The sequence below is a fragment of the Chenopodium album genome, chromosome 23 (genome assembly GCF_948465745.1).
Source record: "Chenopodium album chromosome 23, dcCheAlbu1.1, whole genome shotgun sequence".
NCBI classification, from domain to species: domain Eukaryota; kingdom Viridiplantae; phylum Streptophyta; class Magnoliopsida; order Caryophyllales; family Amaranthaceae; genus Chenopodium; species Chenopodium album.
This window is the reverse complement of record NC_137856.1, coordinates 28,996,685-29,023,306: the sequence shown is the minus strand read 5'-3', so window position 1 is coordinate 29,023,306 and position 26,622 is coordinate 28,996,685. Positions and strand designations below refer to the sequence as shown.

The window sequence follows — 26,622 nt, the reverse complement described above, 5'->3', positions numbered from 1 at the left end:
TGTTACCTGTATTCTAGGGTTACTTGTATCGGTGTTACTAGTTTTGGTCAGGTGTTACTTGTATTATGGGGTTACTTGTATGGGTGTTACTGGTTTTGGTTAGCGTTACTTGTAAGGTGTTATTGGTTTGGTACGAGGTTTTGGTCTTGGGATACTTGTAGGTGTTACTCAACCCATTCAAGTAATTCATACAAGTAACCCCAAAATATAAATAACCCATACAAGTAACCCTAGAATACAAGTAACATTCTACAAGTAACTCCAGAAACAAGTAACCTAGAATACAAGTAACCCTGCCGCAACATATGGCCTGCCGCACTGAAAAAACTCAGTTATTCCAAATCTTTTATATTGTTTATATGACAAAATATTCCCTAAAATATTATTGCAACTCCTATTTAATCATTTAATAAATAGAGTAATATTAGATTTTGCCAAAAAAAAAAAGTAATACTCCATGGTAAAATTGATTCATATTATTGATATATTAAAGAAATTACTTTAAAGCATCACTTTTATTTGTTAAATATACTTTTTTTTTTATTATATGACAAAAATTAGACTTATTGTGCATGGCATGAGACCTAAGCTAGTGTTTTTACTAAAGTTGTCATAAGTTGACCAGATTCTAGAAACCGACATGTCGTAAAAATAACTTGAATCCGACTTACACCCAAACAGTGGGGTAAAACTACGGAGTAGTAAACTATAACTTGACCTGAACTGACTCGATATTAACAAACAAACAAACAGTTTTATAGGTTAAACTAGACTAAACCCTTGATCATTATCTAAACCAATAATTATTGAGCCCAAATATTGGGCCTGTTAATCAACAATAGTCTGGCTTGAAAAGACGTGAGTTAGGTGTATCTAATATTGTTTCTAGACTCAAGTCCTACTTGAAAAAAGCCCAAAAAAGGCAAAAAACTCATATTGGCCGGACCATATTTGTGGGTTTGAGCACCAAATTTCATATACTTATATCTGGCCTAACTCAATTACTGATAGCCTCTACCTGAACCCGAATTTATGGGCAATAAACCTGCATTATTAAACCTGAATCGATACAACATACAACGCAATCTTGAAATTGAATTAGACACAAATTTAACTTGATTGAACCCAACTTGCTAGAGTGAATGCAATTGGCCTTAAGATAGGTGCAACAAGGGAAGACCCAAAACGCGCGGCCTAAATTAATAACCCAGACAACATATCCGCGATCCGTCAAAATTAACACTATGCTCTACAAAATGAACATTTAGTAAAAAAAAAATATAAACATGAAAAAAAATGAACATTTAATAATAAAAAATGAACACGTAAAAAAATGAATATTTAATACTTATAATGCCTATGTTTCATAATCATATTATTTTTTATTTCTTCAAATTTTTATATTCATAATTAAATGCATTATATTCATAATAATATTTTATATGTCCATATATAATTTCAAATATTCATAATGTAAATATGTGTTGTTCATGAAATATTAATTAAATCTGTTTATGCATATTGTCTTTCTAAAATGTTTATGTTCATAGTTTTTTACGTATATGTTCACCTTTTCATATCATATAATTGTGAATTTGTGATTATTTTGATTCATATACTTTCCATTTCTATAAATAATATTTTCCATTCTAGCTATGCAATTTTAGACTACTATCTAATGTAATTTTAAATAAATATAGAGTTTTCAAATGTTTAACATACAAGCCTAAAGTAAAATTAAATTAACTTAGATTAAAAAATATACACCTAAAAGTTAAAAAATATTTTCCAAGCAAAGTTTATGTTAAATTTATAATAATAATAATAATAATAATTACAAAATTTTGGTGAATACGACGGGCAAAATATATACTTCGTATAAAATTGTAACTACTAAAGTAAAATGTATGACAAGAAAATTTTAATTTTTTTTCTACTTGAGATAGAAAATGAAGTATTAATTATTATGTGAAGCAATATTTATTTATTTTTAATTAATTAATAAATTGAATTCTTAAAAAATACTAATAGCTTACAATACTATTCAAATTACATTCGGATCCTTTATTTTTGTATCCACCATTAGTTAATAAGCCCTTAGTATTAAATGAATTATCTTTGTTTTTTTTCCCATATGAGATTAATAATTATTAGTAGTTTGATTTATAAACCGTGCATCGCACGGGCACTATGCTAGTACATATACTAAAAGACACACCAACAATGACACGTGTCATCTCTTGGTGTGTCTTAGTTTTTTTTTTTTTAAAAAAAAGTTGTTAATAAGAAACGAATCTTTAAATATATAATACTATATCGTAATAATTACTTATGGTGTGTAATAAAAGATTCGATATATCATATCCTTTCAAAATAAACATATTAACAATTATAAACTTAAGCAATAAAATAAAAAATAAATAAAAAGATTCTTAACATAACTTGTGACATATGGAGTTTTTTTTTTTTTTTTTTTTTTTTGGAAAGACATATACTAGTATTATATTATTATGTACTACGTTTATTACGACAGTACAAGATCATGTAATTTTTTTCTTCTCGAATTTATTTATTTTTTAAAGTAATGTAATAGAAGTTACAAATTTTAACAAAGAAATATAAATATCAAATCAACAAAGGATACTTTTGTTATTTTCTTGAATGATTTGTGATTAAAATTTTAATCAATTAATAATCTATAATTAGCTATGGACACTTCAATAATACTTGCCAAGAACAACACACATTGATTATTCTTAGTGCTTGTTCACAATTATTGAACTGAGCTGAACTAAACTGAACCGATTGGAGCTTAACTGAACTGAATAGAGCTGAAATGAATATTTTATGAGAGAAGGAAATTAGAAGCTTAATTGAACTAAACTGAACTAAACCGATTAGAGCTGGATTGAACTGAACTGATTGGAGTTGAGCTGAATTGAACTAAACTGAAATTAAGCAGATTTGAACCTGCCCTTAATTAGTGTGATTTTTTTTTTCCTACCATTTTTTTTTATTGTTCTTCTTCAATTGATATGAATATAACTTATGAAAGTCGAATGTTTAATATAGGGTATATATGTTCACATTTACTGAAATGAGCTGAACTAAACTAAACTGAATAGAGCTGAAATGAATATTTTTATGAGAGAAGGAAATTAGGAGTTGAACTGAATTGAATAGAACTGATTAGAACTGAACTGAACTGAATTGAACTGAAATTAAGCTGAAGTGAACAGACTCATAATGTTCATTTGAAAAATAGTTATTGAAAATTATCGTGCATGGCACGGGACCTAACCTAGTTCTTTAATATTGATAGATATTATAGGATTATTATAATATTTGTCGCAGAGTAGGATATATTTGTATATATTTGTGATATAGTTTGTATTCTTATCGTACTAGGTTTCCTAACAAGATTAGGACTAGTATTGTAACACTATATATATTATTCAATGGTACACACTCCAACCCAAGAAGTTTTTCCAAAATCTAACCATGGTATCACAGCCTAGATTTTTTTAGGGTTCCACAAATTTTTTAATTTCCTAAGACAAATCAAATCCTTTCTCTTCCGCTACCTCTCTACGTGGTAATTCCATTACCTCCATCATTGTTTCTTTGACCTCCTAGCCGCAAGAATTTGTTTGGTCAGTAGCAAGTTTCTTTCTTGTTTAATTTTCAATGGCCAAAGATAATGAAAACCCAACCCCACCACCTCCTCCTCCGTCTAATGACTATCACCCTGCTAATGCAGTTAGCAACATCAAGAATGAGGTTCCAGAAATTCTTGATCGTGACAAAGGGAACTACGGTAGTTGGGTTGAACTTTTTGAAATTCATTGTCATTCTTGCAATGTTATCGATCATATTGATCCTAAATCCCCTCGTCCTACGGACCTCACAACGGCGCAGTGGAACCGCCTTGACTCGATTGTGAAAAAGTGGATTTACAATACAATTTCTGCAGATTTAAGAAGCACGGTGTTGTACAAGAACGCTACGGCACAGGAAACATGGGATAGGCTCGCTAATATTTTTCAAGACAATGGAGAAATCCATGCTATTTATCTTGAAAACTAGTTTAACAATCTTTTTGTTGAAAATTTTCCAGATGTGTCTTCCTACTGTCAGAAATTGAAGGAACTCAAAGATCAACTAGCCAACGTTGGTCAACCCGTGTCCGAAAGAACATTGGTATTACGTCTTTGTGCAGGTTTAATTGACTCAGATTATGATGGAGTGGCTCAATCCATCACTCAAATTCGACCTCTTCCCGGATTTGATGAAGCAAGATCAAGAATTTTGTTAGAGGAGTCACGCAAATCCGCAAAAGACAATTTCGGTCAAGCGTTTGTTACTCAAGCTAACAACGCCACCACCACCGTCGCGGCAGCCGCCCAGCAGCAGCAGCCGCCACATCAGCAGGGCAGGGGCGGTGGTGGCGGAGGACGTGGCAGCAAGGGACGGGGAGGCAAGCCAAAGACCAAAGGCAGAGGGCGTGGTGGCCAGCAGCAGCACCAACAACAAGCCTCGGCCCAATCCACCTCTTCTAATCCGTCTGGCCCAAGTCAGCAACAATTATGGGCAAGCTTCCAACAATGGGCTCAGCAAGCCACATGGGCCAGACCTCCTGCTCCCTTTCCGGTCCAGCAACAACAATCAATCCTTGGTCAACCCAAGCCACAGCAGCAGGCCTACGCAGCACATTATGGGCAGCCCATGACCCATACGGACTTGGCATCCTCTTTCTCTACAATGCCTCTTCCAAATCCCGACAACCAATGGTACGTGGATTCGGGTGCCACATCTCACATGACGAATAATGCTGGTAATCTCTTGCCCCTTTTTAATTTAAGCACTAAAAATCATATTTTAGTTGGCAATGGTCATCGTATTCCAGTAACAGGTTATGGTCATGGCACTATTCCACATCCTAAAACACCTCTTATTTTACGTGATGTCCTCCTAGCACCTCAACTCATAAAGAACCTTATTTCAGTTCGTAAATTCACCACTGATAATTCCGTGTCTATTGAGTTTGATCCTTTTGGTTTTTCTGTGAAGGATCTTCGTACGGGGACAATAATAACGAGGTGTGATAGCTCGGGAGATTTATATCCAGTCAAAATCACCAAGTCCACTCCGTCAACCTGTCTAGCTACCTCCCTCACCCTTCCACTTGGCATAGCCGTCTAGGACATCCTGGAGCTCATATTTTTAGCTATCTTAAGTCTAAAAATCATATTTATTGTAATAAGGAGCATGACTCCACTTTTTGCAATTCATGTCAATTAGGAAAACATACTCGCCTTCCCTTTGATAATTCTAATAATACTACTGTTTGTGCTTTTGATATTATTCATGCCGATCTATGGACATCCCCTATTCGTAGTTCTCAAGGTCACAAATATTATCTAGTCTTATTAGATGATCATACTCATTTTGTGTGCACAATCCCTCTAAAATACAAATCTCAAGCTTTTCAATCATTTATTAATTTCCGAAATTATGTTGAAACCCAATTTGAACGTCAGATTAAATGTTTTCAATGTGATCATGGTAGGGAATTTGATAATGACCCTTTTAAGCAAAAATGTATTGACCATGGAATGCTTTTCCGCTTTTCTTGTCCACACACATCCTCACAAAATGGCAAAGCTGAGCGTATGATTCGTACACTTAATAATATTAAGCGTACAATTCTCTTTCATGCGTCTCTCCCCCCCTCGTATTGGTTTTATGCTCTTGAAACGGCCACTTATCTCTTAAATATTCTGCCAACAAAAGCCCTTAAACACAATACTCCTGCTTTAGCCTTGTTTGGAAAAACTCCTTCATATGATCATATCCGTGTCTTTGGGTGTCTCTGTTTTCCTAATCTGTCTGCAACAGCTCCACATAAATTAGCTCCTCGATCAACACTATGTGTGTTCTTGGGTTATCCTATTGACCATAGAGGGTATAGGTGTCTTGATCTCACCACAAATAAAATAATCATATCGCGTCATGTCACTTTTGATGAAGCGACCTTCCCATTCCGAAATTTAGCTAAATTTCGTAGCCAAGATTATGATTTTTTAGGTGATGATTCACCCTCACCTCATTTGTTGCATCCTATTGTTCACACTCCGCAACAAATAGCACGCCCACTATCTCCTCAAACCCCAAACTGCAGCCCACACATCCAAGGCCCATTTGCGCCTCCTGTCAGCCCACAAAGCTCACAAGCTACCTCTCCCAGCCCACAACACTCTCCGCCCAGATCTGCCCAGCTCTCTAACACGAGCCCACCCTAGCAGCTCAACAATTCTTCACCCTCCCAGCAGTCCACTCCGCGGCATGGCTGCGGCAGCCCAGCGTCAGCCGCGGGTGGGCTGCGGACCCCACTGCCCACGCCAGTTTCGGCTAGCAGCCCAGCCACTCAAACTCCACCTTATACACCGCCTCCTTTGCGTGGTATACCACCCATTCAACCCACCCGGCCACCACCTCCCTCTCCCCGAGTCACCCGTAGTCAACGGGGAATTTTTAAGCCAAACCCGAAATATTGTAACCTCACCGTTCAACCTTCGGGTCTCCATCATCATAAATCACCACTTCCAAAGTCCTATAAACAAGCTTTAAATGACCATAATTGGAATGCGGCGATGAATTATGAATGTAGTGCTTTAATTAAAACAGGGACATGGGAATTAGTGCCTAGGCCTGCGGGGGTGAATGTTGTTAATTGTATGTGGCTCTTTAAGCATAAATACAAGTCTAATGGTGACCTTGAGAGGCACAAAGCTCGTCTTGTATGTGATGGCAGGTCGCAGGAAATTGGTGTAGATTGTGATGAGACTTTCAGTCCGTTAGTTAAACCGGCTACTATTCGCACTGTTCTCAGTTTAGCTATGGCTAAAAAGTGGTCGATACATCAACTAGATGTCAAAAATGCATTTTTACATGGTGACTTGCAGGAAACTATTTATATGCACCAACCTCCGGGTTTTATTGATCAGAAAGCACCCACTCATGTTTGTCGACTCCGCATGGCTCTCTATGGTTTGAAACAAGCTCCCAGAGCTTGGTACCAACGCTTTGCAAATTTTCTCATCGAATTGGGTTTTGTCATCTCTCAGAGTGACAACTCTCTGTTTACTTTTCGACAGGGTGATGATATGGCATATTTGCTTCTATATGTTGATGATATTATATTAACTACCTCTTCTGACAAGTTGCGTGCAGGGATCATATCTCAGTTGCAAACTGAGTTCCCTATGACTGATTTGGATCCGTTGAGTTATTTTTTAGGGATAGCGGTGACCCGCACTCCCTCTTATTTGCTACTTTCACAGGAAAAGTATGCACAGGAGATTTTAGAGCGTGCAGGTATGGGCTCATGTAAACCTGCAGCTACTCCAGTTGATACTAAGTCAAAACTTAGTGCAGATGCAGGACCACCATTTCGAGATCCGACTTTGTATCGCAGTTTAGCAGGTGCTCTTCAGTACCTCACTTTCACTAGGCCGGATATTGCCTATGCGGTACAACAGGTGTGTCTTTTTATGCATGATCCTCGGGAACCTCACTTTGAGGCATTAAAACGCATTCTGCGTTATGTTCAGGGTACCATTGATCACGGCTTACATTTATATCCGACTGTTTCTCATCGACTTATTACTTACACTGACGCTGACTGGGGAGGTTGTCCCGATACCCGACGTTCCACATCGGGCTATTGTTGTTTCCTTGGGGACAACCTCGTGTCTTGGTCGTCTAAGCGTCAGCATACTTTGTCCAAGTCGAGTGCAGAGGCGGAATATCGAGGCGTTGCAAATGTTGTCTCAGAGGCATGTTGGCTTCGTAATCTTTTACTAGAGTTAAATTGTCCTCTACAGCAGGCTACTATATTTTATTGTGATAATGTCAGTGCTATCTACCTTTCTGGCAACTCGGTACAACACCAACGCACCAAACATGTGGAGATGGATATTCATTTTGTTCGAGAAAAGGTTGCTTTGGGACAGGTTCGGGTTTTGCATGTTCCTACTAGATATCAGTTTGCAGACATTTTCACCAAAGGCCTACCACGAGATTTATTTCTGGAATTTAGGTCCAGTCTTAGCGTACGCCCTCCTCCCGCTATGACTGCGGGGGTGTGATGGATATTATAGGATTATTATAATATTTGTCGCAGAGTAGGATATATTTGTATATATTTGTGATATAGTTTGTATTCTTATCGTACTAGGTTTCCTAACAAGATTAGGACTAGTATTGTAACACTATATATATTATTCAATGGTACACACTCCAACCCAAGGAGTTTTCCCGAAATCTAACATGGTATCAGAGCCAGGCCCACGATTGGGGCCTTGCTAAAGTATATTGGGCCAAAAACACTATGGACAGCTCACATGTGAGGGGGAGGGTTGAGCTCATGAACAACCCACATGTGAGCATTCTTCTTGTCCCACACTAAACACTAAAGGGGGGGTGTAGTGGTTATGAAATCCCACATTGAAAGAATACAAGAGTTATCACCACAATATAAGGCTAAGGAGCTACTCCCCTCATTGCCATATGGTTTTGAGGTGGAACCTCCTTGGTCTTGTAAAGTGGTAGACTTGCACTCTCCCATGACGGGTGCGGCCCAGACCTGTATTTAACAAATATAATTAGTCCTCATAAAGTAGGGTTGTAGTTGAGAAAAAAATGAATAAAAGTTGCTATAAAAAAGGGGAAAAAAAATTAAGTTTTATTTAATTTATTTATTTTTTTTTTTTGAAAGAAAAAAGGAAAATTAAGTTGATGAACATAGGATAATGGATGAAAACGAAAAGTAGGTACATTTTACGAAACAAAGAAAGCAATTATATAATAATTGTTCAACGGCAAAACAAAGTGAGACAATTCATAATTAGTTTTAGAATTGTAAAATTATGTAGGTTGCATGTTGAAAATTTGGTGTTTAATGCTTAGCTTGTACATTTTCTTATCGAAAAAATTGGCTTTAGTAATCCTAAATTTACTTGGTTTTTTTTTTTTAATAATCCCAACTTTGAAGGTTGTTTTATTATTCAATCTCATCTGATCAACAAAAGTCAACAACCTATTATAACAGGTTACTTGACAGTGTCAAACTGTGATTGGTCCAAAAAATAAAATGAAAATAAAGTGAAAAAAGAACTAAAAAGAAAACCCGACCCCTTGCCCCTCCTCTTCCCCACCTCCATCGCCCAACCTAGTCTCGCCGGCTCGCCACCTCTTCCTCATCCCAGTCATCGCCCCTCTCTCTTCCCTCTTAACCACCATCCCCTCTTCCCCAAAACCCCTCCTATTCCCCCTAAGAAAATCCTCCCCTACCCCTAAAAAACCCTCAATTATTACCCTCCCCCACCCTCGAAAACTGTAGCAGTTTGTGTTTTCGAGGTAGGGCGATTGGGGGTATTTGAAGGTAACAGATGGGTTTCGAGGGATTTTCGAGGGGTTATGGTGGGGGAGAACTCGAGAGAGTGCGGTGGGGGTGGGTCATATATCGGTGATGAGCATCAATGCAAGGGAAGGGGAAATTGGCGCAAGGGAATGTGTGGAATCTGGGTACTGGCGCAAAGGGAAGGAAGGTAGCTGGCATGTGGCTCAAGGGAGATGGTGGGTAATTAAATTTTTGTTTTTAATTTTTAACTAACTAATATGCGACACTTGCCTTGTTTAAAAAAAATAAAATAAAAAAAATTAAACCTCAACATGTTTCCGGTCTTTGAGATTGAAGAAAGAAAAGGGAGCCCAAAGTTGAAATTATTCCATAATAATCAAAAGTTGGGATTATTTAAAACCAATTTTTTTTTCATATTTAAATTAGTTACTGTAAGGCTTTAATGAATTTAATTTTTTTTTTCTTTTGTTAATATATTACTTAGTAATTTTGGTATTCTCGGTCTCTTTACCTTATTCAAGTAATATTCATTATAATTAATTTAAATTAATTTTGAATATCACAACCAAGGTCCTAATTTCTGGCATTAAGTTCATTCAACAAAAATTAGTAATTTAAAGTGCAATTATAGCAAAACAATAAAATTAAGTAATTTAAGCTCGACAAAATTAAGTTTTTTTTAATAAAATTAAATTGTAATCAATAAAAATTATTAAGTTAAAGAACAAATATAATAGAGATCAGAATTCAATAAAATTAAGTTATTTAAGTTTGACTTAAAAAATATTTGTTCAACATAAATAAGGTGAAAGTAACAAGGTCGTATAGACTTATACTAAATAAATTTTTTATCATTTGATAAACTACGTCCCCTTTTAGTAGCTCGTATGGAATCATGTACTAACTTTAACTATTATGTTTTTTATATGGGAAATTATGTAATATGATGATAGGTTTTGCATTGATGTCAATTTATCTAAATATGAGTTTCATGTTCTATAGGAAATGAAGCAGGATCTGGGGCAAGAATAAATCTTCAGGTTTGTTATCATTAATTTTTGAAAAATTTGATAACTATCACTTACTATATTTAAAGTGTAGTAATTACATACCACCAACAAATTTTTTTTTTTTCTTTTATTTTACTACCAACCATTTTCTAAACACAACCAATTTTACCAATTTTTTGCCCAAAGTTTTTTGCAGTACGTCACTTTAGGCCCCACTCCTTACTTTTCCCTTTCCTTCTTCTCATGATCTTCCTTGCTGTATTATTCATTATAATCAATCTCAAAATTGAGCAAATACCTAAAAAGCGAAAAAGTGAAAACTAAACTCAGGGTTTGAAAAATCATTCTCCTTAATTGTTTCAATACTCAAATGAAATCAGGGAAAAATGTATGTATTATTGTTTTATGCTTTCGTAAACTTAAGGTTTATTTGGCATTATTTTTTGTTTTTAGTTTTCTGTTTTTTTTTTAAAACCAAAAATAGGAAACAAGAAAAAGATGTTTTCACTTCTGTTGTCAGTTTTTCAATTATCATGATTTTAATAAGTTTGACTAATTTTTAATTCATTATATGATATATATCATACTATGATTTTAAAAACAAAAAACCAAAAAACTGGAAAACCACAATGATGCCAAACGAACCCTTAGATTAGGGTTTTGAAACCAAATTATAGTTAATATGCTTGGTGACTTTTTTGTGCAATTTGCAAAAATAAACTTTGATAGTTGTAACTCACTAACTCATACAATGGGTAGTTTTATCAGTTATAATTGGTAAATTTTCCAAATAAAAAATGACATTTGATAAGCATCTGCAAGTTTATTATCAATGTTACAAACCGAGCTAGTCTTCCTCTAACTTTTTACCCATTATATACCAATCATATTATTTAACAAAAGGTTTTGTGTGAGACCGGACTCACGTGAGACCGGGCTCAATAACAAAAGTCCAATAAAAGGCGCGGGCTAACTAAACCCGATCGCGAGGCCCGCAACACCAAAAACATGATAGTGGACTCACGTGAGTCCGTCTCACCCAAAACTTTACCATTATTTAAACATAAAACATAAATAAATACACTACCAATCTATACTTTGTGTTCAAAAACTCTAACTAAGAAAGACACACGTCCCCATCCTATTATACTTCTCTATCTTCTTCTCTAACTAAAATGCCACATGTCTTCTTACATTATTAACTTTTATAACACTATCTTTCTTTAATTGTCATTAAAATTATACTTCATCTTTCATCCACACTTCATCTCTTCATCTTCACCTCCCCTCTTCAATTCAATCTTTTCCTCTTCCCTCTTTAATTTTTGCCCCCCCCCCCCAACCATGTTTCCAATTACACATTATATCCCATAATGACTTATTGATATTTTCTCACTTATCTCTCAATACAATTTTCTATGAGTAACTCATGCATTGCACAGAACTAGTTATCTGTAATGAAACAACACCAAACTACTCACATGGATAAATTGGCCCAGTGCACTTAAGTCATTAAAGGTCCCAAAGGTTTGAAAGGTTCCATTTGAAAATCATATGACAATAAGATTATCCCCTTCCTAAACAAAAAACAAAATAAAAATAAAAAGAAGAAGAAAGGTAATCCCTGTAGACTTGTATACACTGGCTGATCTACATTTGAACCCAGGGGGGCACGTGCTACCCCCGGGAAAAAGAAAAAAAAATGTATAAAAAACCTTCCTTCTAAATGCTTGGTAAGTATTAAACAATGCATGTATTTCATGAATATTGAATTTGCTTCAGCTGTACAAAGTAGGTAAATAAAGCTTCCTTTGAAGTGCCCTGGGGTCAGCAGTTCAATTCTCTCCTCTTACACTTCCTTTTTTCTTCCTTAATTACAAAGCAAGTAATTAAAGCTTCCATATTTCTGCTCTCCTTATTTTGCTCATTTTTTTTTCTCATATTTTTTTTTTTTTTTGACAACAAACACTTTCTTTTTGGTTTATTATAAGTCTTTATGTTTTTTTTTTTTTGAACAAAAATCACCTATCAATGCTTTATTTTTTTTATCCCACCCCAAGTAATTTTCCTCTTTCTTGACATTTAAATAGATAAGATAAAATTGACTTTCAGCAAAATTTGATTCTTTCCAAATAACTTTTCACTTTTTTGACATTCATTTTAAAATACATTACATAAAAAAAACTTCCATAAAATTTTGTTCAACAACAATAATAGTATGAAATATATATAAATATATATAGATTATTCATCCGTGAAGAAAATTAGTAATATCTGATAAATTGACTAATTTTATTTGATTGTTATACGAAATATATTTTTTTTTTTGGTGTTTAGAGAGCCACAAGGGCGGGGGTGAGAATCGATCCCAAGATCTCTTGGAATCGGGAGGGAAGCTCTAACCACTTGAGCTATCCCTCACTCTCACGAAATATATATTTTGATAGCTAATATGTTGTACATGCATAATTTTATCCGCAATAATAACTCAAAGCAAAATGTACAGATAGTTGAAATTTAACTTGATGTGTTATTACCATCTTAATTATGCAAAATCGCAAATATGCAAAAACTTTAACTTGATGTGTTATTACCATCTTAATTAAATTTAGTTTGAGTTTCATAGGTGTATACTGGTTATTCGTCCCTTTAATTTTTCTAGTATGCGTTTAGTGCTACCCCTAATCCGGAATCCTGGATCCGTCACTTTTTTTTTTTTTTTTTTTTTTTTTTTTTTTTTTTAGGGATCCTGGATCCGCCACTACTTGTATACTATTTAACTTTTATTTTTATATTAATGTTTACTACAATCAAACAGGGACAAAAGGAGTATTTATTAGGAAAAAAAAAAAAAAACTAATCGTTACTAAGCCCTAGGATCATTAGGCAATTTTAAAATTTCTGAGTTGTATGTTAGGAAATTTGTAATGATATCTCCTTTCATAACATTTGAATCCAGGGATACATTATTGGTAATCCATACATTATTGGTAATCCGTTGACGGATAAATTCCCTTCAAAGCATGCAATCGAATATGCTCACCGTATATCTATACTGTCAGATGATCTTTTTGAGGTTAGTAGTATTAGTACTTAATTATCAGCATATTTGTGTCACTAAATTACTTTTAAGGTTACAACATTATTTACGGGCTTTATTTTGACTATTTGGTGATTATTAGTTTAGGAGAAATTTATTCAAGTGAGGTAGGTTTTGCATTATTGCTAGCTATATTATCCTTCTTGTTCATATTTTAATAACATGGTCCAGTGAACGGAAGGGAAGAGGCTGGAGTTTTTGTTTTGTTTTTTTACAATTTTGGTATTTTTTAATTTTTTAGACCAATCAGGGCTTGACACGTGTCAGATTACCTGTTATAATAGGTCTTTGACTTTTATTGACCGGTCATGACCTGATAGAAGAAAATGCCCCTCAAAGTTGGGATTATTCAATAATTATGGAAAGTTGGGATTAATCAAAGTAAATGACCCAAAGTTGGGATTAATAATAACAAATTTTCCTTTTTTTTTTTTTAGTTTTTTGACAATTAAATATATAAAGAACTAATTAAAAACAATACATTGACAAGCATAAAATGAAAAATATTGCAAAAGAATGGAGAAAGTATAAGGCATTCTTTACAGGAATAAACCAATTAATACTCCGTACTTGCTCACTATGTAGTAAGGATTATTGTATCAGAATTAAACTTTGTAAAATTTTAGGCCTAGTAACACTAACACGACTGTTGCCTTGGCAATATTGGTACGCCATTTACCCTTGTTCACAACAAAATTGGATTACTTGAGAACTTCAAATTATTGTTTGTTCCTCTATTTAAATAAATGTACTCTTAAAATCTCTTCTAATGAGGCATTTTTAATGTATTCTCTTTTAATTTTGTTGTGTTCTTTGTATTAATATAATCATTTCACGAATGCATCATGTATATTACCTTTGTTAGTCGGCCAAATTAAGTTGCCATGACGATTATCGGCCAATTGCTGCTGAAGGTAATACACAATGCAAAGAGAATCTTGAAGCTATATCAAATGTGAGTATATTTTACATTCAACAATTTGCACACAAAATGATACTTACTCTTTTTTTTAATAATGTAATTCCACCATTTGGGTTGAATAGATTTAAGGAAAAAGGGTAAAAGATGGAGTATGTCAAAAGTACCCATATTGTTAAATAATAATAATAATAATAATAATAATAATAATAATAATAAAAGATAGAAAAGGTGGGATAATAATAATAGTTGTGATCAAATATAAACAAGGGTAAGTAGGAAATTTTGTGTGTGAAAACAACCAAAAATTGATAAATTTACCATATAAGGAAATGGTATAACTAATATGCAATATCCCAAAAACGAAGGATACATGTGTGATAAACTAAATTATATTGGTCTATCTTATGATCTAATATATTAAGATATGCGATTTTCGGATTTTCCTATGCAGTGCATTGATCCAGTAGAAGAATCATTTATCCTGGAATCCAAATGCAATGTATCAACACCCGATAAGTGGTGTCGGGTACGTATTGCTTAACTTACCTCTTTCATTCAAAATTTCTCAAAGTTGAAGAGGCTATAATTATTAAAGTACTTCACTGTTATTTATTTATTTATTTATTTTTAAGACAATTTTGTTCAAAATGGAAATTAAAGTTGTTGGACACAGAAATAGTAGACTTTATGTGATTAATACTCGTAATAAATATTGAATTTGTACAATTTGTGTGTGCGTGTGTGTTTTTGATGGTGCAGGTATACTACCGTAATTACATGTCTCAATTGTGGGCAAATGACATTAACGTCCAAGCAGCTCTTCATGTTCGAGAGGTATGAAATCGATTCATAGAAAGGATTGCTCGAAGTCTTGTGTTTGGATTGAAGGAAATTGAGGGACAAGAAAGGAAGGAAAATGACGAGATGTTAGAATATCTTTTATTTGAATAAAAAATGAGTAAGGAGAGGAATTTGGATAAAAAACGAAAATATTTGGTAGGAACTTTTTGGATGTTAGAGTAGTAGTGCTATTTAAACTTTTTACAAATTTGTGGTAGTTCTTTTAAAAAAAAAAATATTTAACAGGTATTTGCTTTCAAAATACACGCTTTAATTGATAGTTTTTGACAAAATTTCCTATCTCTAACTAAGATTTTGTTAATTAAAGTTTAATTTATGAAATAATTGTTTATTTGCTAATGATATTTTAATAGGTGAAAAAATTGATTTAGGGCCTAATGATGAAGATTAGTACTTTCTATTATTAGCTAGATGTTGTTATCGTGTTGCCTGTTTTGCAATCTAATATTGACATTGTATTTAGGGAATGATTAACGAATGGTTTCGCTGCCGCGGTCGTCGCAGCGATGATAAGTTTATGTACAATATTGATGTTGATGCTGATAGTGCCATCAGTTATTATCAAAATCTTACCACCAAGCCTCTCAGGGCACTAATTTTCAGGTAATATATACTTCATATATGTAAGATAGTTAATTTGTGTAATTCTCCTTGGAGATTGCCTTCTCATTATCAGAAATATATAAGGAAATATTACACAGCTAATAAAGATGGAATACAGAAGGCTACACACTAATAATTATAGAATACAAAGGGATCAATGAATATTAAGCATATTCACTAACATACCCCCGCAGTTGTAGCGGGAGGGGGCCGAACGCTTAGACTGTTTCTGAAGTCCAAGAAGAGCTGCCGAGGTAAACCCTTTGTGAAAATGTCAGCATATTGGTAGGATGAAGGTACGTGAAGCACCCTTACTTGACCCGAGGCTACCTTCTCACGAACAAAGAGGATGTCGAGTTCTATGTGCTTTGTTCTCTGATGTTGGACAGGATTGCTGGACAAATACACAGCCGAAATATTATCACAGTAGACAAGGGTTGCTCGCTTGATTGGGCAATGAAGTTCGAGCAGCAAGTTGCGTATCCAACAGGTTTCCGCAACAACATTCGCGACGGCACGGTATTCTGCTTCGGCACTTGACTTAGACAAGGTTGGTTGCCGTTTTGCGGACCAAGATACAAGGTTATCGCCGAGGAAAACGCAATAGCCGGAGGTCGACCTTCGTGTATCCGGACAGCCACCCCAATCGGCGTCCGTATATGAGACTAGGCTGCTAGGAGCGGACCTGTATAGGTGAAGCCCATGGTCGGCAGTGCCCTTGATGTACCTTATGATGCGTTTGAGGGCATTGAAATGCGGCTCACGAGGGTCGTGCATGAACAAACAAATTTGCTGTACGGCATAGGCAATGTCCGGTCGAGTGAAAGTGAGGTATTGCAAAGCACCCGCAAGACTACGGTATAAGGAAGAGTCGGCGACTGGTTTACCATCAAGTGCACTCAATTTCGACTTGGAGTCAACCGGGGTGGAAACCGGTTTGCAATTTCCCATGTTGGCACGACTAATAATCTCCTCGGCATATTTTTGTTGGCTGAGAAACATAACACTTGGAGACCGTGTCACAGAAATGCCCAAAAAATAATGTAGCTTGCCGAGGTCCGTCATATCAAATTCGGATTTTAGGAGCCCAATAATTTCGGATTTAAGTGACTCCGAAGAAGCGGTGAGAACAATGTCATCAACATACAAAAGTAAGTAAGCAACATTTGGGCCATGACGGAAGATGAATAGTGAGTTATCACTTTTGCTACACACGAAACCAATCCGAAGGAGATAATTCGCAAACCGTTGGTACCACGCCCGAGGAGCCTGTTTCAGACCATACAAAGACTTTCGAAGCCGGCACACATAATGAGGAAACCTAGGGTCCACAAAACCTGGAGGTTGATGCATAAAGACAGTTTCCTTGAGATCCCCATGAAGAAATGCATTTTTGACATCAAGCTGATGAATAGGCCAATTTCTTCCCATAGCAATGCTCAAAACTGTACGAATAGTCGCCGGTTTAACCACCGGGCTAAAAGTCTCATCACAATCAACTCCAACCTGTTGAGACTTGCCATTTACAACAAGTCTCGCCTTGTGTCTCTCTAAGTCACCATTCTCATAGCCACATACATCGAATAATGTTCACCCCTTCCGGTCTTGGAACAAGTTCCCAAGTGTCCTGTTTCATAAGAGCATTGTATTCCTCATGCATGGCGGCATTCCAATTCGGATCAAGTTTGGCTACTTTGGGATTTTTAGGAAGGGAAGAAATTGCTTGAGCCGAGCAATTGTACTTCGGATTTGGTTTGAAAATCCCACTCTGAGCATGAGTAGTCATTGTATGTGAGGGAACTGGAATGTAGCGTGATTGAGGATTAGGAATAGCAGAGGTTGGAATTGATCCAAATTGGATCAAGGGGGAAAAAGGTGTATTTGGCGAATTGGGCAGGGAGGTCCGTGGGTTGGGTGCGGCGTGCTGGGCTGATCCACGGCCCACCTGTGGACTGGTCTGGAGAGGAGTTTGTGAGGGAGATTGGGGAGGGGAAATAGGCGGGTTTGTTTGTGGGGGAGTTGGGCCAGCATTATTGGGCCTAGGAGCTGGGCTGCTATGAGCGTGGGTGAGTAGAGGCGCCATAATGGAAGGGACATTAGAGTCCAAAAACTCATAATCATTTTCACGAAAATGTGAGAGGTCAGAAAAGGGGAAAACATCCTCTACAAAGGTAACATGTCGTGAAATAGTTATTTTATTTGATGATATATCATAGCATAGATAACCCCGGTGGTTGGAAGGGAAACCCAAAAAAACACAAGGTTTGGAACGGGGGGCTAGCTTATGAGGAGCGGTGGCACTCAAATTTGGGTAGCAAAGACAACCAAATATACGAAGGTGATCGTATGTGGGAAACCTACGGTATAAGACTTCGGTTGGTGTTTTATTTTGGATGGTTTTTGATGGTAGAATGTTGAGAATGTAGGCTACCATATGAATTGCATAAACCCAAAAAGAAGGTGGGAGAGAAGCATGGAAAAGAATTGTGCGAGACATATTGTTGATAGTACGGATTATTCTTTCGGCTTTGCCATTTTGGGAAGAAGTGTTTGGGCAAGAGAAACGAAAGACAATGCCATTTTTTGCACAAAAAGTAAGAAAAGGAGAATTGTCGAATTCCCGACCATTGTCATTTTGAAAGGTTTTGATGTCCCTTTCAAATTGTGTTTTCACAAAAGCACGAAAATTTAAGAGAATATCATAGACTTGGGATTTGAATTTTAGAGGAAAAATCCAAAGAAAATGAGAAAAATCATCAAGCAACACCAAATAATATTTATGACCCAACTTGCTAGTAATAGGAAAAGTCCATAAGTCCGCATGAATTATATCAAAAGGGGAAAACGTTACAGTAGTGGACGACTTAAAAGGGAGTTGTACATGTTTTCCTAAAGGACATGAGTAGCAAAAAGGAGTACTAGTGCGCTTATTACAATTGATAAGATTGTTTTTCCTAAGATAGTGAAAAACTGGTGCGTCGGGATGTCCAAGTCTATGATGCCAAGTTGAAGGAGAAATTGCAGCTAGAGAAAGTTGAGAGTGTGAAGCGGAATTTGTGGATAGTGGATAAAGGTCCCCCACACTATTGCATCTCGCTAGAATTGTCCCCGAATGAAGGTCCTTCACAGAAAAACCGAGAGGGTCAAATTCAATAGAAACATAATTATCACAAGTGAATTTTCTTACAGAAATAAGATTTTTAATAATGCTAGGGACATAGAGGACATTCTTCAGATGGAAAGAAGAGTTAGGTGGGGGGGTAGTGGTGGATCCGTAGCCATGAATTGGAATGCGTGTGCCATCACCGACCAAAATATATTGAGGAATGCTCAAATTAAATAGCTTAGAAAAGTTACCCGAATCACGAGTCATGTGAGAAGTCGCCCCTGTGTCCATGTACCAACAGTTATCGGGAGTTTGGAAGTTCATGGAACTATAAGCTTGACCGAATTCCGTAGGAGACATGAGTGGACCATAACCAGATTGGGCCGGGGTAGCATAGTAAGCTTGATTTTGGGTGGGGCGTGGGCCCAACAAAGAGGGTTGTTGCTGCTGTCCCCTATATTGCTGAAACGGACCTGTGGGAAATGGACAAGGTGGGGAGGCCTATTGTCCAGGTTGTTATTGTTGCTGCCAAGTGGGTTGGGCACCCCACTACGGGCCCTGTTGGTGCTGTTGGGCTGGAAATTGTTGTCCATTGGACTGATGGTGTTGTGGTGAGAAAGAAGATCGCCCCCTCCCACGACCTTTTCCATTCCTGGTGTTCCCACGGCCGCGTCCTCGACCACCTCTGCCAGCACCTCCACGCTGACCGTCTGGCTGCTGTTGGGGTTGCTGAGCAGGCGGTGCTGAGGTGGTGGTGGCCGTGGTATGCTGCTGCGCTACGAGGGCTTGGTGGCCGTGTTCTTCCTGTTTTGATTTTCGGGTTTCTTCAAGTAAAAACATTGAGCGGGCCTTGCTGAAACTCGGGGTTGGGTCGGTTTGTGAGATCATCGCAGCAACCGTGTCATATTCCCCCTTTGGAAGACCAGAAATCATCTGAAGAACCATCTTTCTGTCAGAGACCGGGTTGTCAACATTACTCAATTGATCGGCAAGAAGCTTGATCTCTTTGCAATAATCTGCCATATTAGCAAAATTCTCAAGTCAGGTAGTGTTGAATTTCTCCTCCAAGTACACAGCCCTAGTGTGCTTGTTGTCATGGAAAACTTCTTCACGACGAGTCCATAACTCAAGAGCGGTTGCACCTTGCTTCATGATGGTATGAACAAGGTCTTTGGAGATAGTACTGTAAATCCAACCCTTCACAATTGCATCTAACCTTGTCCATGTCGCATCATCAATATCTGAGGGTCGAGAAACGGAGGCATCGATGTGGTCAAGAACATTGTACGCACAAGCTTGAATATGGAAGAGCTCAACCCATGTGGCGTATTGCCCTTCTTCTTGATCAAGGGTGATGCTAATCAGATTTTTGATGTTGTTGACGGCATAGGCGGGTTGGAAGGTGTTGGAGGGAGGTGGAGGGGTTTCATCATCACCGGCCATAGATGAAGGAGGGAGATATGGCGGCTGCTAGAAGGCTTCGGCAGGCCTAGGATCGAAAGGGAAAAGAAGAGAAGATAATGAGTCACCCTTAGGCAACTGATACCATGTAAGATAGTTAATTTGTGTAATTCTCCTTGGAGATTGCCTTCTCATTATCAGAAATATATAAGGAAATATTACAAGCTAATAAAGATGGAATACAGAAGGCTACACACTAATAATTATAGAATACAAAGGGATCAATGAATATTAAGCATATTCACTAACAATATATATTCTCTATTTGTAAATTATTGTGGTTTACGCATGAAACTAGTTCAATATCTAACAATAAAGTTGGAATTAACGAGAATCGAACATATTCTAGTATGTAGGATGCCTTATTTGCAAGGCCAAAAATGATCTAAGTAACATGATGTGCTAGTTATAACAGTTACTTCATATTATTATCTCATTGTAGTATACATACACTACCTTCATCTCGCTAAAATGGTTATATAATCTGGTTTCAAAAAAAAAAATGGTTATATAATCTCTCACTGTACCTTTTAATATATTTAATTACGTAATCTTACAATTATACATATCTAGTGTTTAAAGATTTATAAACTAAACAAGATCGCATATGATAAAATTAATTTTTATGTTTGTATGAGTTGTAATATTTGGTTAGAGACTCTGACCAAGCAAATGCAATACATGTACTCCCTCCAACCCTAAATTACATTTCTGTTTCTCTCTATTATGTGAGGAATAAATGCTGAAAACAGGAATGTAATTTAGGGACGGATGGAGTAACACTTTTTGTAAAGTAAAACTACATTTATTTCTTTTAATTGCAACAAATGAGTATTTTATGGGAAAAAATAAATAAATAAAGGTAAAATTGGTATAAACCACCTTTTTTGTCCGACTTTTTTGAAAAAACCACCTTTTAAGTTTTTTTTTTAACTAAACCACCTTTTAAGTACCTAAATTTTTTATTGCACCACCCCTATTTCAAATCTAACATATTGTATCTCAACCATCCACTTCCAAATCATCAACCATAGCAAATCTTTCCCTTCCATCTCAACCATCCACTTGAATTACCTCAATTTAGGTTTTGAGAATAAACAAATACTACAATTTAATTTTTGTAGCAAAATTAAGTTTGGTTTTTTAGAGCTTTACTCAATTTAGTCATGCATATATATAAAGGGGAGGGTCAAATGTATTTGGAGGTGAAAAAAATACATGATTTAGGAGCGAAAGTCACAAGTTGTGGGCCCCTTTGACGTTTTAGTTAATTTTTTCGTCATAATTGAAATAGGGGTGGTGCAATTAAAAATTTAGATACTTAAAAGGTGGTTTAATTAAAAAAAAACATAAAAGGTGGTTTTTTCAAAAAAGTTGAACATAAAAGGTGGTTTTTACCAATTTTACCACAAAAATAAATAAAATAAAATAAAATAAAATTATCGGCTATTTCACCAAATGCCACTGAGTAATTTAAAAATTCACCAAATGCCATCGAACTTTTCAGAATTCATCAAATGCCATCCAGTTTTTTAAAAATTCACCGAGTGCCATTAATGACCAACGGCCGTTAACTCCGTTAGTCATTAGGGGTTAATCATGACACATGTCATGATATAATTGGTCAATTTATCTTAATTCATTATAATTTTTAAAAAAAAATTAAAATAACAAAAAAAAAAAAAATTTAAAGAAAAACCCCAAAATTTCCCCAGCCACCCCAACCACCGCCAAACCCTAGCCCCACCCTAATCTTGCCGGACAATGGCCGGCCACCACCTTATCCACCAAAAATCGGTCGGTCGGCCCTTTAGTGCCCACCTGACCCACCGTCGACCCCCAAAACCACCCACGCTGCCCGCCTTAACCCCAAACACCACCCACACAATCGCCCCAACCCCAAAAACCACCAATAAAACGCCCTTCCTCCCTTCTCCCACCGTCGAAACAACCGATCGAGGGTGGGGAAAGGAAGGAGGGACGATTTTGGCGACGGAGGTAAAGGGAGGGTGGTTGATTTTGGTGACGGAGGTAAGGGACCGATTTCGATAATGGTGGTTTATGGGGTCGGGGCAGTTTGTGTAGGAGGTTTTGGGGGTCGGCGGTGGGTCAGGTGGGGCGCTTAAGGGCCGGCCGGCCGATTGTTAGTGGTTAAGGAGGTTACCGGCCGTTTTCCGGCGAGATAAGGGGAGGGCCTAGGGTTTGGCGGTGGTGGGTAGGTGGCTGAGAAATTTCGGTTTTTTTTTGTTTTTTGTTATTTTAATTTTTTTGTTTTTTTTAAAAAAAATTATAATGAATTAAGATAAATTGACCAATTATATCATGACATGTGTCATGATTAACCCCTAATGACTAACGGAGTTAACGGCCGTTGGTCATTAATGGCACTCGGTGAATTTTTAAAAAACTGGGTGGCATTTGGTGAATTCTGAAAAGTCTGATGGCATTTGGTGAATTTTTAAATTACTCAGTGGCATTTGGTGAAATAGCCGTAAAATTATTTGAAATATAAAGAAACGGGTGATGATAATAAGAAAATTTGTGCAGTAGATTGTCATATAATTAATTGGTTACTTGATTGCATACATTGACTATGCTAACGTGGACTTTGTTGAACAGTGGTGACCAGGATATGATGGTTCCGTATATGTCAACATTGAAATGGATCAAAACGCTAAATATCGTCCCAAAAGATAATTGGAGGCCTTGGTTTCTTAATGACCAAGTTACAGGGTAAATTCCTAAAAAATTCTGAGCAATTATTATTGTCATTTTTTTTTTCTTTTTCTTCTTTTTGTGTGTGGGGTGGGGTGGGGGAATTCATCAAGTTTTAGGGGTCTTCTCTAAAGATTATACCTTACCTTATTAAATGAAATAAAATACCATCTAAAAAAATGAAATAAATTAGCATCTAAGAATGAATCTATATCTTGATGAGTTGGACGAAGCGATCTAACACTGCAACCTATTATGACGTGTAGGTAGATATGTCAAAAAAAAAATATTTTAGTGAACTTTGGGCCTGTTCTGATTTACTGAATTATACTGAGCTGAACTGAATTGTTTATGAAAGAAGGAAATTAGAAACTGAACTGAAGTGAAATTAAGCCAAAAAGAACAGGTCCTACTCGTAATTAATAAGAAGGAATTTAAGTGCAGTTTGTGGAAAAATAAAGTATGATAGTTCGAAATTAAGAGAGAAAATCTTGAAATATTAAAGTATGATAATTAAGGATTTCATTTAAAGAGAATAAATTAGTAAATATTGTTAAAGGTTTCAAAAAGAGAAAATGAAGCAAGTAATCAATAAACCTACACTAAAGACAAATCTCAAATGACACATGTCATTTTGTGATAAAATATTTTCCTGCCTAATTTTACTTTCCAAAATTTTCTTTTTAGTGCAGTTGTTACTGAATCTTACCATAACTTAAATTATCATTTTCAAGGAAAGTGCATACACGATATTTCATTGCCTATTTCATTAACTATTAATAACAATAAATTTTCTTTTTATATTACAACAAATCTAAAGTTGGAAAAACATTATTCAATTAAATCAATAATTTTTAAAATTTCTGCTAATCAACAAATAAGGAAAATGTATAAACTATGATAAAAAATTTTAAAAAAATATTATACATAATAATAATTTCTGATACATTTAATGTTAGTACTATAAATTCAAAGGTGAGACATATTTATCATTAAAGCTTAATTATGATAATATTTGAATTAATAAGTTAAATAAAAATCTTAGTACTATCCGTGCATGCACAGGATCTACACTAGTAATATAAAATACTACAGCAAAAGAAAAGTAAAGCAAGTAATGAAATACGGAGGGGGTATTTTAATATTTGCTTCACTTTTCCTTTACAACCGTATTTTATTACTAAAATAAATCTAATTTAGTATGTTATGAGAATTTCTTGTTTCATGCAGATATGTTACAGAATATTCAAATAACATCTACAATTTGACATTTACTACAATTAAGGTATAAGCATTACTCAATTTAATCTTTAATATACCCATTGTTATGAATTAAACTTATTTGATCATTTTTACTAAGATTAAATTTATTTAAATAATTTAAATAATTTTTTTGTAACTAAAGTATTTTTTGTTCAATTTCAATAATTTTTATTGATTAAAATTATTATATATTTTTATTTTTTCTTTTATTATAAAATTTTATTGATTAAAACTTATTTCCAATAAACTTAACTTGCTTTTTGCTAAAATTAACTTCTATTTTATTGGACGTACCTTAGTTTTGTTGAACTTATGTTTACCAAACTAATCTTATTTATACATGGGCTTACTTTGTAAAATTTTGCTCGTACAAGTTTACCAAAATTAGATACTCCCACCGTCCCTAAATTACATTTCTACTTTCCTCTATTATGTGAGGAATAAATGCTAAAAATAGGAATGTAATTTAGGGACGAAGGGAGTAACATTATTCATTACTTTACTTAGTAACACTAGACAAATCGTTAATCACTTTTTAGTTAGCACAATTAATACTAGTCAAATTTGTAATTTTGTAGGGAGCAGGACATATTGCCCCTGAATATAAGACGCGAGAATGTTTTGCAATGTTGCAAAAATGGATTGCATTTAGCCCTCTGTAATCAACATTAAAAATGTTTCGCAATGTTTGTTGAATTTTAGCCATGTATTTTTTTGAAATTTATAGCTTTGTGTAATTACCTGCATACCTCCATACCTAAAAGCAGTGGCGAAGCCACGTAGGAACTAGGAGGGACACATGTCCCCCCAAATTCAAAAAAATAAAATACTACCTTCAATTTTTTTTTAGTTGCAACTTTGGAGTATTATTTGAGTGATATAAAATATTTCAAAGTTACAATTAAAAAAATAGGAGGTAGTAAAATTGTTTCTCGAACGTTTAAAAATATACAAGAAAAAGGTATAAATAAATTACACTTAGCTTACAATTTATAACATAAATAAAATTGTAGTTTGTGGTTGAGCTGTTAAAAGGAATTTCATACCTTTTTTATTTTCTGAAGAAATACTTGTTTCGAAGTACTTCCTCCGTTTTTAAATACTTGCTCCATTTTTTCATGCGCGGAGTTTTAAGAGAAATTGGATAAAATAATGCAATATGTAGGTAGTGGGGTGGGTGGAAGAATAAAAAATTGTATAAAGTAAATTAAAAGAAGTGGAGAGAATAGGAGGAGAGAGAATATGAAATTAATAAAATATGATTTATGTTGGGTCCACTAAGTGAGAGAAATTAATTAAATATTGTAAAAACTTTCCAAATAAGAAAATAGAGCAAGTATTTAATTAAAAACGGCCGAAAAAGGAAAGTGGAGCAAGTATTTAAAAACGGAGGGAGTATAATTTATCAATGAAATAGCTATTTTTTTTTTAGTCTCCTTAGTTATGTAAAGTTAAATTATATTGGTTGTACAAAGTACATTGCAATAATATGAATAGTGAGAGAAAGTTGCATTAACTTTTTTCAAATGCAATCTGAATTTCTTCATATCTATTATCTAGCTTTTTCTTCATCCTGAACGTACTAATCTAATAAATGGGTCGGCCACATAAACCAACATGAGGACTTCTTAGGAGGTCACCCATCCTAGTACTACTCTCAATCATTGTGCCTCATGTAAAGCGATGTGACAGTTTTACACTAGCTGTCACTGGCCTACTGTAACCTATTATCAATTTATTTAAAAGCTAATTATTTGACTTTATGATAAGGTAATTGATTCGTATTTATTATCAATTATTGGATTACATAATTTGAAATAGAGGTTTTACCAAATATATATATATATATATATATATATATATATATATATATATATATTCCTTTGTTTGATAATTTTTTGAATATGTAATTGAGATTTTTAACTCTTTTGTCACATAGGAATAATTGTCATACACCCGATTTTAAACAAATATTACACAATGTAATTAACACACACACACACATGTTGTGGTAGCCTTTGTACAGTTTATTGTAGCTATTATCCCGTGGAGATACTTTTGCCATATTCTAAAGTAGAACTCTATCTTTGCCTCAATGTGACCCTATATAAACTTGCTTTGCGTGAAGTTAAATTTGAGTAAAACGAAAGAGCATCT

General features: G+C 35.2%; 1 protein-coding gene across 1 annotated transcript in view; it reads left to right on the top strand.

Moving 5' to 3' along the window:
* LOC145607295 (serine carboxypeptidase-like 18) overlaps positions 1 to 25,214 on the top strand; it is a 33,396-nt gene extending 8,182 nt beyond the window's left edge. The window contains exons 6-13 of the mRNA XM_081663000.1: positions 10,427 to 10,464; positions 13,394 to 13,510; positions 14,908 to 14,982; positions 15,216 to 15,290; positions 15,781 to 15,920; positions 23,107 to 23,220; positions 24,433 to 24,487; positions 25,044 to 25,214. Of these exons, the coding sequence (XP_081519126.1) occupies positions 10,427 to 10,464; positions 13,394 to 13,510; positions 14,908 to 14,982; positions 15,216 to 15,290; positions 15,781 to 15,920; positions 23,107 to 23,220; positions 24,433 to 24,487; positions 25,044 to 25,127 (698 nt within the window). The 3' untranslated portion in view covers positions 25,128 to 25,214. The remainder of the gene's footprint in view (positions 1 to 10,426; positions 10,465 to 13,393; positions 13,511 to 14,907; positions 14,983 to 15,215; positions 15,291 to 15,780; positions 15,921 to 23,106; positions 23,221 to 24,432; positions 24,488 to 25,043) is intronic.
* The last annotated feature ends 1,408 nt before the right edge of the window (positions 25,215 to 26,622 follow it).